We start from the raw sequence: 16,473 nt of genomic DNA on the forward strand, positions 1-16,473 counted from the left end.
CTCCAGGGCGGCACTGGGAGCACTGGGATCGCCCACAACCTGTGCTACACCACCCTGCTGGGCCCGGGGGGCGCCCAGAGACACGGGTCTGTACTGGTTTGTACTGGTTTGTACTGGTCTGTACTGGTTATACTGGTCTGGACTGGTCTGGACTGGTCTGGACTGGTCTGTACTGGTTTGGGCTCCAGGGCGGCACTGGGAGCACTGGGATCGCCCACAACCTGTGCTACACCACCCTGCTGGGCCCGGGGGGCGCCCAGAGACACGGGTCTGTACTGGTTTGTACTGGTTTGTACTGGTCTGGACTGGTTATACTGGTCTGGACTGGTCTGGACTGGTCTGGACTGGTCTGTACTGGTTTGGGCTCCAGGGCGGCACTGGGAGCACTGGGATCGCCCACAACCTGTGCTACACCACCCTGCTGGGCCCGGGGGGCGCCCAGAGACACGGGTCTGTACTGGTTTGTACTGGTTTGTACTGGTCTGTACTGGTTATACTGGTCTGGACTGGTCTGGACTGGTCTGGACTGGTTTGGGCTCCAGGGCGGCACTGGGAGCACTGGGATCGCCCACAACCTGTGCTACACCACCCTGCTGGGCCCGGGGGGCGCCCAGAGACACGGGTCTGTACTGGTTTGTACTGGTTTGTACTGGTTTGTACTGGTCTGGACTGGTCTGGACTGGTCTGGACTGGTCTGGACTGGTCTGGGCTCCAGGGCGGCACTGGGAGCACTGGGATCGCCCACAACCTGTGCTACACCACCCTGCTGGGCCCGGGGGGCGCCCAGAGACACGGGTCTGTACTGGTGATACTGGTCTGGACTGGTTATACTGGTCTGTACTGGTCTGGACTGGTTATACTGGTCTGGGCTGGTTTGTTCTGGTTTGTACTGGTCTGTACTGGTCCTACTGGTTCTGTACTGCTCCATACCGGTCCATACTGGTCCGTACTGGTCTATATCAGTCTATACTGGTCCATACCAGTCTGTACTGGTCCATACTGGTCCGTACCGGCCTATACTGGTCTGTACTGGTCTGTACTGGTCCGTAGTGCTCCATACCGGTCCGTACCGGTCCGTACCGGTCCATACTGCTCCGTACTGGTCCATACTGGTCCGTACTGGTCCGTACAGGTCCATACTGGTCTGTACTGGTCCATACCGGTCCGTACCGGTCCGTACCGGTCCGTACTGGTCCGTACTGGTCCGTACCGGTCCGTACTGGTCCATACTGGTCCGTACCGGTCTGTACTGGTCCATACCGGTCCATACCGGTCCATACCGGTCCGTACCGGTCCGTACCGGTCCGTACTGGTCCATACCGGTCCATACCGGTCCGTATCGGTCCGTACTGGTCCATACTGGTCTGTACTGGTCCATACCGGTCCATACCGGTCCGTACTGGTCCGTATCGGTCCGTACTGGTCCGTACTGGTCTGTACTGGTCCATACTGGTCCATACCGGTCCATACCGGTCCATACCGGTCCGTACCGGTCCATACTGGTCCGTACTGGGCTCTCTGACCGCTGTGTCCCCCCCAGGCTGGGCCCCGGCGATTTCATCCGGACCCCGACGGGGCAGCTCTTCGTGGGCCCGGGCGTGCGCAGGGGGCTCCTGCCCCGCGTGCTGCAGGGGCTGCTGGCGGCGCGGGCGAGGTGGGCACACCTGGGCACACCTGGGGGCACCTGGGCACACCTGGGGCACCTGGGGGGCACCTGGGGGGCACCTGGGCACTCACCTGGGGCACCTGGGCACTCACCTGGGCACACCTGGGGGCTCCTGCCCCGCGTGCTGCAGGGGCTGCTGGCGGCACGGGCAAGGTGGGCACACCTGGGCACACCTGGGAACTCACCTGGGCACACCTGGGGCACCTGGGCACACCTGGGAACTCACCTGGGCACACCTGGGGCACCTGGGAACTCACCTGGGCACACCTGGGGGCTCCTGCCCCGCGTGCTGCAGGGGCTGCTGGCGGCACGGGCAAGGTGGGCACACCTGGGGGCACCTGGGGGCACCTGGGGGGATTTGGGGTGATTTTGGGGTGGGTTTGGGGTTTTTGGGGCCCAGGTGGGCACCGCCGGGTCCTGGCAGGGTGAAGGTGAATTCAGGGTGAATTCGGGGTGAATTTGGGGCTTTTTGGGGTCCTTTTGGGGGCACTTTTGTTGGGAGCGGTGCCCAGGTACCCTCAGGTGAGCGCTGCCGGGTCCTGGCAGGGTGAGAGCGGATTTGGGGTGAATTTGGGGCATTTGGGGCTCCCTTTGGTGGGAGCGGTGCCCAGGTGAGCGCGGCCAGGTCCTGGCAGGGTGAAGGTGAATTTGGGGTGGATTTGGGGTGAATTTGGGGTGAATTTGGGGCATTTGGGGCTCCCTTTGGTGGGAGCGGTGCCCAGGTGAGCACGGCCGGGTCCTGGCAGGGTGAGAGCGGATTTGGGGCGGATTTGGGGTGAATTTGGGGCGTTTCGGGGTCCCTTTGGTGGGAGCGGTGCCCAGGTGAGCGCGGCCGGGTCCTGGCAGGGTGAGGGCGGATTTGGGGTGGATTTGGGGCATTTCGGGGTCCCTTTGGTGGGAGCGGTGCCCAGGTGAGCGCGGCCGGGTCCTGGCAGGGTGAGGGCGGATTTGGGGTGGATTTGGGGCGTTTCGGGGTCCCTTTGGTGGGAGCGGTGCCCAGGTGAGCGCGGCCGGGTCCTGGCAGGGTGAAGGTGAATTTGGGGTGAATTTGGGGTGGATTTGGGGCGTTTCGGGGTCCCTTTGGTGGGAGCGGTGCCCAGGTGAGCGCGGCCGGGTCCTGGCAGGGTGAAGGCGGCGCTGGCCGAGGAGCAGGACCCCGAGCGGCGCCAGGTCCTGGACGGGCGGCAGCTGGCACTGAAGGTCAGCGCCAACTCCGTGTACGGCTTCACCGGCGCCCAGGCCGGGCGGCTGCCCTGCCTCGAGATCTCGCAGGTACCCGCGCACCTGGGGGCACCTGGGCACACCTGGGGGCACCTGGGCACACCTGGGGGCATCTGGGCACACCTGGGCACACCTGGGGGCATCTGGGCACACCTGGGTACACACAAACACACCTAGGGCACAGCTGGGGGCACCTGGGGCACACCTGGGGGCACCTGGGCACGGCTGGGCATGGCTGGGGCACACCTGGGGGTACCTGGGGCTCACTTGGGGGCACACAGACACACCTGGGCACAGCTGGGCACGGCTGGGGGTACCTGGGCACGACTGGGGGCACCTGTGGGCATCTGGGCACACCTGGGGGCACCTGGGCACATCTGGGTACCCCTGGGTACACACAGACACACCTGGGGCACACCTGGGGGCACCTGGGCATGGCTGGGGGTAACTGGGGGTACAGCTGGGGGCACCTGGACATGGCTGAGGGCACCTGGGCACACCTGGGTTCACCTGGGCACGGCTGGGGCCCACCTGGACACACCTGGGGGCACCTGGGACACACCTGGGCACAGCTGGGGGCACAGCTGGGGCACAGCTGGGGGCACATGAGCACAGCTGGGCGCCGGGAAAGTGCACCTGGGCACACGTGAGAGGGTCTTGGACACACGTGTGCCCACCTGGTCCCACCTGTGCCCACCTGGTCCCACCTGTGCCCACCTGTGCCCACCTGTGCCCACCTGTGCCCCGGCAGAGCGTGACGGGCTTCGGGCGCCAGATGATCGAGAGGACGAAGCAGCTGGTGGAGAGCCAATACCCGGGGGTGCAGGTGAGGGCACCTGGGGGGCACCTGGGGGGCACCTGGGCACAGGTAACGGCCTGGGGGGGGCACCTGGGGGGCACCTGGGCGCAGGTAACGGCCTGAGAGGGGCACCTGGGGGGCACCTGGGCACAGGTAACGGCCTGGGGGGGGCACCTGGGGGGCACCTGGGCGCAGGTAACAGCCTGAGAGGGGCACCTGGGGGGCACCTGGGCACAGGTAACGGCCTAAGAGCGGCACCTGGGGGGGCAGGTGAGGGCACCTGGGGGGCACCTGGGCACAGGTAATGGCCCGGGGGGCACCTGGGGGGCACCTGGGCACAGGTAACGGCCTGGGGAGCACCTGGGGGGGCAGGTGAGGGCACCTGGGGGGCACCTGGGCACAGGTAACGGCCCGGGGGGCACCTGGGCACACCTGGGGGCATTTGGGGGGATTTTAGTGGCGTTTGGGGGTCTCTGGGGCGGATTTTGGGGTTTCTGGGCGGTTTTTGGGGCGGTTTTTGGGGTTTCTGGGGTGGTTTTTGGGGTTTCTGGGGTGGATTTTGGGGTCTCTGGGGTGGATTTTGGGGTTTCTGGGGCGGTTTTTGGGGTTTCTGGGGTGGTTTCTGGGGTTTTTCGGGGCGCTGACCCCGTTTTTGGGGTCCCTGACGCGGATTTCGGGGGTGCCAGGTGGTGTACGGGGACACGGACTTGGTGACGTCACCTGGGGCAGTTTTGGGGTGGTTTTGGGGGTTTCTGGGGTGGTTTTTGGGGGTTTTGGGGCGGATTTTGGGGTTTTTGGGGTGGATTTTGGGGATTTTTGGGGCACTGACCCCGTTTTTGGGGTCCCTGACGCGGATTTCGGGGTGCCAGGTGGTGTACGGGGACACGGACTCGGTGATGTCACCTGGGGCGGTTTGGGGGGCGGTTTTGGGGTGGATTTTGGGGTTTCTGGGGCGGTTTCTGGGGCAGTTTTTGGGGTTTTTGGGGCGGTTTTTGGGGTTTTTCGGGGCGCTGACCCCGTTTTTGGGGTCCCTGACGCAGATTTCGGGGCGCCAGGTGGTGTACGGGGACACGGACTCGGTGACGTCACCTGGGGCAGTTTTGGGGCGGTTTTGGGGGTTTTTGGGGTGGTTTTTGTGGTTTTGGGGCGGTTTTGGGGGTTTTTGGGGCAGTTTTTGGGGTTTTTGGGGCGGTTTTTGGGGTTTTTGGGGCGGTTTTTGGGGTTTTTGGGGCGGTTTTTGGGGTTTTTCGGGGCGCTGACCCCGTTTTTGGGGTCCCTGACGCGGATTTCGGGGCGCCAGGTGGTGTACGGGGACACGGACTCGGTGATGTGCCGCCTGAGCGTGCCCACGGTGGCCGAGGCGGCGGCGCTCGGACGCGAGGTGGCCTCGTGGGTGTCCGGCCACTTCCCCTCCCCCATCCGCCTCGAGTTCGAGAAGGTGCGGCCCCGAAATGGGGGGAAAACAACCCAAAAATGGGGGGGGGAGGGGCGGAAATGGGGGAGGGAAAGAGCAAAAAAAAAAAGGGGGGGAAAAACGGCTGGAAAATGGGGGAAAATCACACAAAAATGGGAAAAGACAGCCGGGAGGAGGGGAGAAAAAATAGGTGAAAAATAGGGAAAAAACAGGCAGAGAAATGGGGAAAAACAGTGAAAGAAGGAGGGGAAAATGGGGTAAAAATGAGGGGAAAAGGGCCAAAAAGGGAGGGGGAAATAGCCCAGAAATGGGGGGGGGGGGGGGAATGAGTAAAATGGGTCCAGAAATGGTGAAAAAATGGGATAAAAATGAGGAAAAATTGCAAAAAAAGGAGGAAAAAAAAAAGGGGAAAAAGTAGCTGAAAAATGGGGAAAGAAAGAGCAAAAATGTGAGGGGAAATTGCTGGAAAATGGGGGGAAAATAGCAAAGAAAAGGGACAAAGGAGCCGAAAAATGGGGGGGAAATGGCTGAAAAATGGGAAAAAAAAATAACAAGAAAAACAGGGAAAAAAAGGGAAAAAATAGCAAAAAAAAAGGGGGGGAAATACCAAAAAATAGAAAAAAAATGGGGGGAAAATTGCTGGCAAATGGGAAAAAGCAGCTACAAAAACACTTTAAAAATGGGAAAAAATAGGTAAAAAATCGGGGGAAATTGCTGAAAAATGGGGGGAAAATAGGAAAAAAATTGCCAAAGAATATGGAGGAAATGGAAGGAAAAATGGGAAAAAATAGGTTAAAGAATGGTGAGAAATTGCTAAAAATGGGGGAAAAATGGGAAAAAAATGGGAAAAAATAGCAAAAAAAAATGGGGGGAAATTGCTGAAAAATGGGGAAAAATAGCAAAAAAATCACCAAAGGCTATGGAGGAAATAGCGGGGAAAATGGGAAAAAATAGGTTAAAGAATGGCGAGAAATTGCTAAAAATGGGGGGAAAAATGGGAAAAAAATGGAAAAAAATGGCTGAAAGACGGGAAAAAATAGGTCAAAAAATGGGGAAAAATTGGGGAAAAATGGGGGAAACCTGGTGGGAATGGGGAAAAAGGCGTTGTGGGGGTTTTGGGGTCCCTCAGGTGTACCTGCCCTACCTGCTGATCAGCAAGAAGCGCTACGCCGGCCTCTGCTTCCCGGGGGGCTCCTGCGACAGCCCCAGGCTGGACTGCAAAGGGCTGGAGGCCGTGAGGAGGGACAACTGTCCCCTGGCTGCCAACCTGGTGACAGCCTGCCTGAGGAGGATCCTGCTGCACCGGTGAGAAACGGGGCAAAAACGGGCAAAAACGGGGAAAAACGGCCCAAAAATGGGGGAGTTGTCCCCTGGCTGCCAACCTGGTGACCGCCTGCCTGAGGAGGATCCTGCTGCACCGGTGAGAAACGGGGCAAAAACGGGCAAAAACGGGCAAAAACGGCCCAAAAATGGGGAAAAACGGCGAAAAAATGGGGGAAAACGGGGGAAAAATGGGGGAAAACGGGGGAAAAATGGTCCAAAAAAGGGGAAAAACAGCCCAAAAATGGGGGAATTGTCCCCTGGCTGCCAACCTGGTGACAGCCTGCCTGAGGAGGATCCTGCTGCACCGGTGAGAAATGGGGCAAAAACGGGCAAAAACGGGGAAAAACGGCCCAAAAATGGGGAAAAACGGTGAAAAAATGGTGAAAAACGGGGGAAAATGGCCCAAAAAAGGGGAAAAACGGCCCAAAAATGGGGGAGTTGTCCCCTGGCTGCCAACCTGGTGACAGCCTGCCTGAGGAGGATCCTGCTGCACCGGTGAGAAACGGGGCAAAAACGGGCAAAAACGGGCAAAAACGGCCCAAAAATGGGGAAAAACGGTGAAAAAATGGTGAAAAACGGGGGAAAAATGGCTAAAAATGGGGGAATTGTCCCCTGGCTGCCAACCTGGTGCTGCCTGCCTGAGGAGGATCCTGCTGCACCGGTGAGAAACGGGGCAAAAACGGGGAAAAACGGCCCAAAAATGGGGAAAAACGGCGAAAAAATGGTGAAAAACGGGGGAAAAATGGCTAAAAATGGGGGAATTGTCCCCTGGCTGCCAACCTGGTGACCGCCTGCCTGAGGAGGATCCTGCTGCACCGGTGAGAAACGGGGCAAAAATGGGCAAAAACGGGGAAAAACGGGGAGAAACGGTGAAAAAATGGGGAAAAACGGCCCAAAAATGGGGGAAAATGGCCCAAAAATGGGGGAATTGTCCCCTGGCTGCCAACCTGGTGACAGCCTGCCTGAGGAGGATCCAGCTGCACCGGTGAGAAACGGGGGGAAATGGTGAAAAACGGTGAAAAAACGGGGAGAAACGGTGAAAAAATGGGGAAAAACAGCCCAAAAATGGGGAAAAACGGCCCAAAAATGGGGGGAAATGGCCCAAAAATGGGGGAATTGTCCCCTGGCTGCCAACCTGGTGACAGCCTGCCTGAGGAGGATCCTGCTGCACCGGTGAGAAACGGGGCAAAAACGGGGAAAAACGGCCCAAAAATGGGGGAGAAATAGCTAAAATTGAGGAAAAAATAGCTAAGAATGGAGGAAAAGTAGCCAAAAAATGGGGGAAAAATGGCCAAAAATGAGGAAAAAGTAGCTCAAAAATGGGGAAAATGGGGAAAAAATAGCCAAAAAATGGGGGGAAAAGCACCAAAAAATGTACAAAAATGGGGGGAAAATCGTTAAAAATGGGGAAAAGTAGCCAAAAAATGGGGAAAAAATTGCCAAAAAATGGCCAAAAATGGGGAAAAAGTAGCTCAAAAATGGGGAAAAAATAGCCAGAAAATGGGGGGGGGAAATGGTCAAAAACGAGGAAAAAATAGCTAAAAATGGCCAAAAAATGGGAAAAAATAGCCAAAAAATGGCCAAAAAATGAGGAAAAAATGGCCAAAAAATGAGGAAAAAATGGGGAAAAAATGGCCAAAAAATGGGGAAAAAATGACTTAAAAAATAGTAAAAAATGGCCAAAAAATGGGAAAAAATAGCCCAAAAATGGGGAAAAAGTAGCCCAAAAATGGGGAAAAAGTAGCTCAAAAATGGGGAAAAAATAGCCAAAAAATGGGGGGGAAATAGCCAAAAAATGGGGGGGAAATAGCCAAAAAATGAGGGAAAATAGCCAAAAAATGGGGGGAAAAGTGCCACAAAATGGGGAAAAAATAGCTAAAAAATGGGGAAAAAATAGCCAAAAAATGGGGAGAAAATAGCCAAAAAATGGGGGAAAAATAGCCAAAAATGGGGAAAAAGCAGCCAAAAAATGGGGAAAAAGCAGCCAAAAAATGGGGGAAAAGTAGCTAAAAATGGGGGGAAAATAGCCCAAAAATGGCCAAAAAATGGGGGGAAAATAGCCCAAAAATGGGGAAAAAACCGCCAAAAAATGGGGAAAAAAATAGCCAAAAAATGGGGGGAAAAGTGCCAAAAAATGGGGAAAAAATAGCTAAAAAATGGGGGAAAAAGTGCCAAAAAATGGGGAAAAAATGGGGAAAAAATAGCTAAAAAATGGGGAAAAAATAGCCAAAAAATGGGGAAAAATGCACAAAAAAATGGGAAAAACCGGGGGAAAAAGCTGGGAAAAGGGGGAGGAAAATGGCCCAAAGGTGGGAGGGTTTTTGGGGCTGGGGCGGGGGTCCCTGAGCGAGCCCCCCGCCCCGCAGGGACCCGCAGGGCGCCGTGGCCCACGCGCAGGAGGTGATCTCGGACCTGCTCTGCAACCGCATCGACATCTCGCAGCTCGTCATCACCAAGGAGCTGACGCGGGCGGCCAGCGCCTACAGCGCCCCGCAGGCCCACGTGGCCCTGGCCGAGAGGTGCGAGCCCCGAAACGGCCCGAAAAGGGGGAAAATGGCTCGGAAAGCCCAAAAAAACAGCCCGGAAAACCCAAAAAACCGCCCCGGAAAACCCAAAAACTGCCCCGGAAACGCCCCAGAAACCACCCCGGAAAGCCCAAAAACAGCCCCAAAAAACCCTGGAAACAGCCCCAAAAATGGGGAAAATGGCCCGGAAAGCGCAAAAAACCAGCCCGGAAAACCCAAAAACTGCCCTGGAAAGCCCAGAAACCACCCCGGAAAGCCCAAAAACAGCCCCAAAAAACCCTGGAAACGGCCCCAAAAATGGGGGGAAATGGCCCGGAAATCCCAAAAAAAACACCCCAGAAAACCCAAAAACTGCCCCGGAAACGTCCCAGAAAGCACCGCGGAAAGCCCAAAAAAACCACCCCAGAAAGCCCAAAAACTGCCCCAAAAAACTCCAGAAACAGCCCCAAAAATGGGGGAAAATGGCCCGGAAAGCCCAAAAAAACAGCCCGGAAAACCCAAAAACCGCCCCGGAAATACCCCAGAAACCACTGCGGAAAGCCCAAAAAAACCACCCCGGAAAGCCCAAAAACAGCCCCAAAAAACCCTGGAAACAGCCCCAAAAATGGGGAAAATGGGCCCAGAAAGCCCCAAAACAGCCCCAAAAAACCCTGGAAACAGCCCCAAAAATGGGGAAAAATGGCCCGGAAAGCCCAAAAACAGCCCCAAAAAACCCTGGAAACGGCCCCAAAAATGGGGGGAAATGGCCCAGAAATCCCCAAAAAAACACCCCAGAAAACCCAAAAACTGCCCCGGAAACGTCCCAGAAAGCACCGCGGAAAGCCCAAAAAAACCACCCCAGAAAGCCCAAAAACTGCCCCAAAAAACTCCAGAAACAGCCCCAAAAATGGGGGAAAATGGCCCGGAAAGCCCAAAAAAACAGCCCGGAAAACCCAAAAACCGCCCCGGAAATACCCCAGAAACCACTGCGGAAAGCCCAAAAAAACCACCCCGGAAAGCCCAAAAACAGCCCCAAAAAACCCTGGAAACAGCCCCAAAAATGGGGGGGAAAATGGCCCAGAAAGCCCAAAAACAGCCCCAAAAAACCCTGGAAACGGCCCCAAAAATGGGGAAAAATGGCCGGGAAAGCCCAAAAACCACCCCGGAAATACCCCAGAAACCACCCTGGAAAGCCCAAAAACAGCCCCAAAAACCCCTGGAAACGGCCCCAAAAATGGGGGGAAATGGCCCGGAAATCCCAAAAAAACCACCCCAGAAAACCCAAAAACTGCCCCAAAAAACTCCAGAAACAGCCCCAAAAATGGGGGAAAATGGCCCGGAAAGCCCAAAAAACCACCCCGGAAAACCCAAAAACTGCCCCGGAAATGCCCCAGAAACCACCACGGAAAGCCCAAAAAAACCACCCCCGAAAACCCAAAAACAGCCCCAAAAAACCCTGGAAACAGCCCCAAAAATGGGGGGAAAAATGGCCCAGAAAGCCCAAAAACAGCCCCGGAAATACCCCAGAAACAGCCCCAAAAATGGGGAAAAATGGCCCGGAAAGCCCAAAAAAACAGCCCGGAAAACCCAAAAACTGCCCCAGAAATACCCCAGAAACCACCATGGAAAGCCCGAAAACCACCCCGGAAAGCCCAAAAACAGCCCCAAAAATCCCCAAAACCACCGTGGAAACACCCCAGAAATGGGGGAAAATGGCCCGGAAACCCCAAAAAACACCATGGAAAACCCCAAAAACAGCCCCGGAAATACCCCAGAAACAGGGAAAATGGGCCCGGAAAGCCCAAAAACAGCCCCAAAAAACCCTGGAAACGGCCCCAAAAATGGGGAAAAATGGCCTGGAAATCCCAAAAAAACCACCTGGAAAGCCCAAAAACAGCCCCAAAAATACCCCAGAAACCACCGCGGAAAGCCCAAAAACAGCCCCAAAAACCCCTGGAAACGGCCCCAAAAATGGGGGAAATGGCCCGGAAAGCCCAAAAAACCACCCCGGAAAACCCAAAAACTGCCCCAGAAATACCCCAGAAACCACCGCAGAAAGCCCAAAAATAGCCCCAAAAAACCCTGGAAACGGCCCCAAAAATGGGGGGAAATGGCCCGGAAAGCCCAAAATCCGCCCCGGAAATATCCCAGAAACGCCCCTGAAAAGCCCCAAAAACCACCCCGAAAACCCCAAAAAGTGCCCCAAAAATACCCCAGAAACGGGGAAAACGGGCCCAGAAACCCCAAAAACAGCCCTGAAAAACCCCAAAAACCGCCCCCAAAATGCCCCAGAAATGGGGAAAACAGCCCTGGAATCCCCAAAAACCACTCTGAGAAACCCAAAAACTGCCCCGAAAACCCCAAAACCGCCCCCAGTTTTTGGGGATTTTCCCTCCCCCAAATTCCACATTTTCCCGAATTGTTTTGAGATTCCTCCCAAATTTTTGGAGGGGGATTTTCTCAAATTTGGGGGGATTTCTCCCAAATTCAGGGGGATTTTTTCCCAAATCCGGGGTCATTTTCCCCAAATCCGGGTCCTTTTCCCCAAATTCGGGCTCGTTTTCCCAAATCCGGGCTCCCTTTCCCCAAATCTGGGTCGTTTTTCCCAAATTCCAGGTCCTTTTCCCCAAATCCGGGGCTGATTTCCCCAAATCTGGGCTGATTTTCCCCAATTTCGGGCTCCTTTTCCTCAAATTCCCGCTCCTTTTCCCCTAATCCAGGGCTGATTTTCCCAAATTCCTGCTCCTTCTCCCGAAATTCCCGCTCCTTTTCCCAAATTCCCGCTCCTTTTCCCAGTTTCGGGATCCTTTTCCCCAAATCCGGGTCCTTTTCCCCAAATCCGGGGCTGATTTTCCCAAATCCGGGCTCCTTCTCCCCAAATCCGGGGCCAATTTCCCCAAATCCGGGCTCCTTTTCCCCTAATCCAGGGCTGATTTTCCCAAATTCCCGCTCCTTCTCCCCAAATCCGGGCTCCTTCTCCCCAAATTCCCGCTCCTTTTCCCCAAATCCGGGCTCCTTCTCCCCAAATTCCCGCTGCTTTTCCCCAAATCCGGGGCTGATTTCCCCAAATCTGTGCTCCTTTTTCCCAATTTCGGCCTCTTTTTCCCCAAATTCCTGCTCCTTCTCCCCAAACCCGGGGCTGATTTCCCCAAATTCCCGCTCCTTTTCCCCAAATCCGGGGCTGATTTCCCCAAATCTGTGCTCCTTTTTCCCAATTTCGGCCTCTTTTTCCCCAAATTCTCGCTCCTTCTCCCCAAATCCGGGCTCCTTTTCCCCAAATTCCCGCTCCTTTTCCCCAAATCCGGGGCTGATTTCCCCAAATTCCCGCTCCTTTTCCCCAAATCCGGGGCTGATTTCCCCAAATCTGTGCTCCTTTTTCCCAATTTCGGGCTCTTTTTCCCCAAAATCCCCCCTTTTCCCGCCAGGCTGCGCCGGCGCGACCCCGGCAGCGCCCCCTCGCTGGGGGACAGGGTCCCGTACGTCATCGTCACCGGCGCCCGCGGCCAGGCCGCCTACACCCGCTCCGAGGTACCCAGGGGGTCAGGGGGTCACCCGGGGGTCACCCCGGGGTCACCCAGGGGTCACTCGGGGGTCAGGGGACCCCAAAACCGGGGGGAATTTGGGGGAGTTTTGGGGCAATCCGGGGACTCGGGGAGGTCACCTGAGCACGGCCGGAGGGCAGCCAGGGGTCACCCAGGGGTCAAAGGGTCACTCAGAGGTCACCCAGGGGTCACCCAGGGGTCACTCAGGGGTCAAAGGGTCACTCGGGGGTCAGGGGGACCCCAAAACCGGGGGGAATTTGGGGGAGTTTTGGGAAAATCCGGGGACTCGGGGAGGTCACCTGAGCACGGCTGGAGGGCAGCCAGGGGTCACCCAGGGGTCAAAGGGTCACTCAGAGGTCACTCAGGGGTCACCCAGGGGTCACTCAGGGGTCAAAGGGTCACTCAGGGGTCACCCAGGGGTCAGGGGGTCACTCGGGGGTCAGGGGGACCCCAAAACCGGGGGGGAATTTGGGGGAGTTTTGGGGAAATCCGGGGACTCGGGGAGGTCACCTGAGCACGGCCAGAGGGCACCCAGGGGTCACCCAGGGGTCAAAGGGTCACTCAGAGGTCACTCAGGGGTCACCCAGGGGTCACTCACGGGTCAAAGGGTCACTCGGGGGTCAGGGGGACCCCAAAACTGGGGGGAATTTGGGGGAGTTTTGGGAAAATCCGGGGACTTGGGGAGGTCACCTGAGCACGGCCGGAGGGCAGCCAGGGGTCACCCAGGGGTCAAAGGGTCACTCAGAGGTCACTCAGGGGTCACCCAGGGGTCACTCAGGGGTCAAAGGGTCACTCAGGGGTCACCCAGGGGTCAGGGGGTCACTCGGGGGTCAGGGGGACCCCAAAACCGGGGGGAATTTGGGGGAGTTTTGGGGGAGTTTTGGGGCAATCTGGGGACTCGGGGAGGTCACCTGAGCACGGCCGGAGGGCAGCCAGGGGTCACCCAGGGGTCACTCAGGGGTCAAAGGGTCACTCAGGGGTCACCCAGGGGTCACTCAGGGTCAGGGAGACCCCAAAACCAGAGGGAATTTGGGGGAGTTTTGGGGAAATCCGGGGACTCGGGGAGGTCACCTGAGCACGGCCGGGGTCACTCGGGGTCACCCAGGGGTCACTTGGGGTCACTCAGGGGTCAAGGGGTCACCCAGGGGTCACCCAGGGGTCAGGGGGACCCCAAAACCAGGGGGAATTTGGGGGAGTTTTGGGGCTTTCGGGACAATCCGGGGACTCGGGGAAGTCACCTGAGCACGGCCGGGGTCACTTGGGGTCACCCAGGGGTCAGGGGGTCACTCGGGGGTCACTCAGGGGTTTGGGAACCCCAAAATTGGGGGGAATTTGGGAGCTTGGGGTCACTCAGGGGTCACCCAGGGGTCAAAGGGTCACCCAGGGGTCACTCAGGGGTCAAAGGGTCACTCAGGGGTCACCCAGGGGTCACTCAGGGGTCAGGGGGACCCCAAAACCGGGGGGAATTTGGAGGATTTTGGGGGGAATTTGGGGGATTTTGGGGGCTTGGGGTGGAATTTTGGCCTCCTGCTGGGGATTCCGGGCTGGGAAACGCCCCAAAAAATCTCGAAAAAATCCCAAAAAATTCCCAAGCCATCCCCAAGAGCCCCAGAATCCCGAAAAGCCCCGATTTCCCCCCAAATCTGCCGCCAGGACCCGGTGTACGCCCTGGAGCAGAACCTGCCCATCGACACCCGCTACTACCTGGAGCAGCAGCTGAGCCGGCCCCTGCTCCGCATCTTCGAGCCCATCCTGGGCGAGGGGAGGGCCCAGGGGGTCCTGCTCCGTGAGTCACCCCCGGAATTCCCAAAATTCCCCGGAATTCCCAAAAAAACGCGGCAAAATCGGGCCAAAAACGGCGAAAACGGAGCGAAAATGGCCCCAAAATCGAGTGAAATTCACCCAAAATGGTCCCTCCCGAGCAGCTCTGAGCCCATCCTGGGCGAGGGGAGGGCCCAGGGGGTCCTGCTCCGTGAGTCACCCCCGGAATTCCCAAAATTCCCCGGAATTCCCAAAAAAAACGCAGCAAAATTGGGCCGGAAACGGCGAAAATGAAGCGAAAACCGCCCCAAATTCATCCAAAATCGAGTGAAATTCACCCAAAATTGAGCAAAATTCACCCAAAATGGTCCCTTCCAAGCAGCTCCGGACCCATTCTGGGTGACCTGAGCAGGGAGTGATCCCGAAATCCCAAAAATTCCCCAAAATTTCCATGGAAATAGAGCAGAAATTGAGCAAAAATGAGCGAAATTCACCCAAAATTGAGCGAAATTCACCCAAAATCGAGCGAAATTCACCCAAAATCGAGCGGAATTTGCCCAAAATGGTCCCTCCCAAGCAGCTCTGAGCCCATCCTGGGTGACCTGAGCAGGGAGTGATCCCGAAATCCCGAAAATTCCCCAAAAATTCCTGGAAATTTCCACGGAAATGGGGCTAAAATCAGCAAAAATGGAGCAAAACTCCCCCGAAATGGCTCCGAGCTCCCCTGAAACCGCCCCAAAATCACCCAAAAATCACCCCAAAACCTCCCAAATTCACCCCAAAAATCACCCCAAAACTGCCCCAAAACCGCCCCAAAATCGCCCCCAAATCACCCCAAAACCGCCCCAAAATCACCCCCAAAAACCCAAAACCGCCCCAAAGTGCCCCCAAATCCGCCCCAAATCCGGTCTGGGGGAATTTTGGGGAATTTTGGGATCCTCAGGGGAAGTTTGGGGGGATTTGGGGGGAATTTTGGGGATTTTGGGGCTTTGGGGAGTGCAGAGATTTTGGGGTTTTTTGGGGGGGTCCCAGGTGGGTTTTGGGGGGTCTCTGACCCCAATTCGGACCCAAATCTGGGGGGTTTTGGGGGGATTTGGGGATGGATTTTTGGGGTTTTTGGGGAGGATTTTGGGGGATTTGAGGGAGGATTTTGGGAGGGGTTTGGGGGGATTTTTGGGGTTTTTGGGGGGATTTTTGGGGATGATTTTGAGGGGGATTTGGGGGGGGGATTTTTGGGGTTTTGGGGGGATTTTTGGAGTTCTGGGGGTGGTTTTGGGGGGGGGGATTTTTGGGGAGGATTTTGGGGGGGATTTTTGGGGTTTTGGGGGGGATTTTTGGGATTTTGGGGGAGGATTTGGGGGCGGATTTTTGGGGGGGATTTTTGTGGTTTTGGGGGGATTTTGGGGGAGGATTTGAGGGGGATTTTTGGGGACGATTTGGGGGGGGGATTTTTGGGATTTTGGGGGGCATTTTTGGGGGGGATTTTTGGGGTTTTCGGGGAGGATTTGGGGGGATTTTTGGGGTTTTGGGGGGGATTTTCAGGGAGGATTTGGGGGGATTTTTTGGGGTTTTGGGGGGGGATTTTTAGGGATGATTTTGGGGGGATTTTTGGGGTTTTGGGGGGGATTTTTGGGGAGGATTTGGGGGGATTTTTGGGGTTTTGGAGGGGATTTTCGGGGAGGATTTGGGGGGGATTTTTGGGGACGATTTTGGGGACGATTTTCGGGGAGGATTTCTGGGGGATTTTTGGGGTTTTTGGGGGGATTTTTGGGGTTTTGGGGGGGATTTTTGGGGACGATTTTGTGGGGGATTTTTGGGGTTTTGGGGGGGATTTTCGGGGAGGATTTCTGGGGGTGTCCCCAGGGGTTTTGGGGGGTCCCGGGTGGTTTTTCGGGGGTCCCTGGGCCCCACTGAGGCCCCCCGGGCCCCGCAGAGGGGGAGCACACGCGCTGCAAGACGCTGCTGACGGCCAAGGCCGGGGGGCTCTCGGCCTTCACCTCCAAACGCAGCAGCTGCGTCGGCTGCCGGGCCCTGCTGCCCCACCACGGTGAGACCCCGCCCCAAATTCACCCCTTTCCCCCCAAAAAAACGGGGTCCGGGAACCCCGAAATGCCCCAAATTCATCCCTTTTTTCCCCCAAAAAAAACGGGGTCCGGGAACCCCGAAATGCCCCCAATTCATCCCTTTTTTCCCCCAAAAAAACGGGGTCCGGGAACCCCGAAATGCCCCAAATTCACCCCTTT

At 56.6% G+C, this 16,473-nt stretch overlaps 1 protein-coding gene across 1 annotated transcript in view; it reads left to right on the forward strand.

Annotated features, from left to right (window-relative positions):
- LOC138101570 (DNA polymerase delta catalytic subunit-like) overlaps positions 1 to 16,473 on the forward strand; it is a 46,277-nt gene that overhangs the window by 25,881 nt on the left and 3,923 nt on the right. Inside the window, exons 16-24 of the mRNA XM_068999347.1 lie at positions 1,541 to 1,654; positions 2,791 to 2,938; positions 3,639 to 3,713; positions 4,987 to 5,124; positions 6,230 to 6,405; positions 8,790 to 8,942; positions 12,353 to 12,455; positions 14,123 to 14,255; positions 16,164 to 16,277. Coding sequence (XP_068855448.1) covers positions 1,541 to 1,654; positions 2,791 to 2,938; positions 3,639 to 3,713; positions 4,987 to 5,124; positions 6,230 to 6,405; positions 8,790 to 8,942; positions 12,353 to 12,455; positions 14,123 to 14,255; positions 16,164 to 16,277 — 1,154 coding nt within the window. The remainder of the gene's footprint in view (positions 1 to 1,540; positions 1,655 to 2,790; positions 2,939 to 3,638; positions 3,714 to 4,986; positions 5,125 to 6,229; positions 6,406 to 8,789; positions 8,943 to 12,352; positions 12,456 to 14,122; positions 14,256 to 16,163; positions 16,278 to 16,473) is intronic.

Source organism: Aphelocoma coerulescens, unplaced genomic scaffold (genome assembly GCF_041296385.1).
Source record: "Aphelocoma coerulescens isolate FSJ_1873_10779 unplaced genomic scaffold, UR_Acoe_1.0 HiC_scaffold_340, whole genome shotgun sequence".
Classification (NCBI taxonomy): domain Eukaryota; kingdom Metazoa; phylum Chordata; class Aves; order Passeriformes; family Corvidae; genus Aphelocoma; species Aphelocoma coerulescens.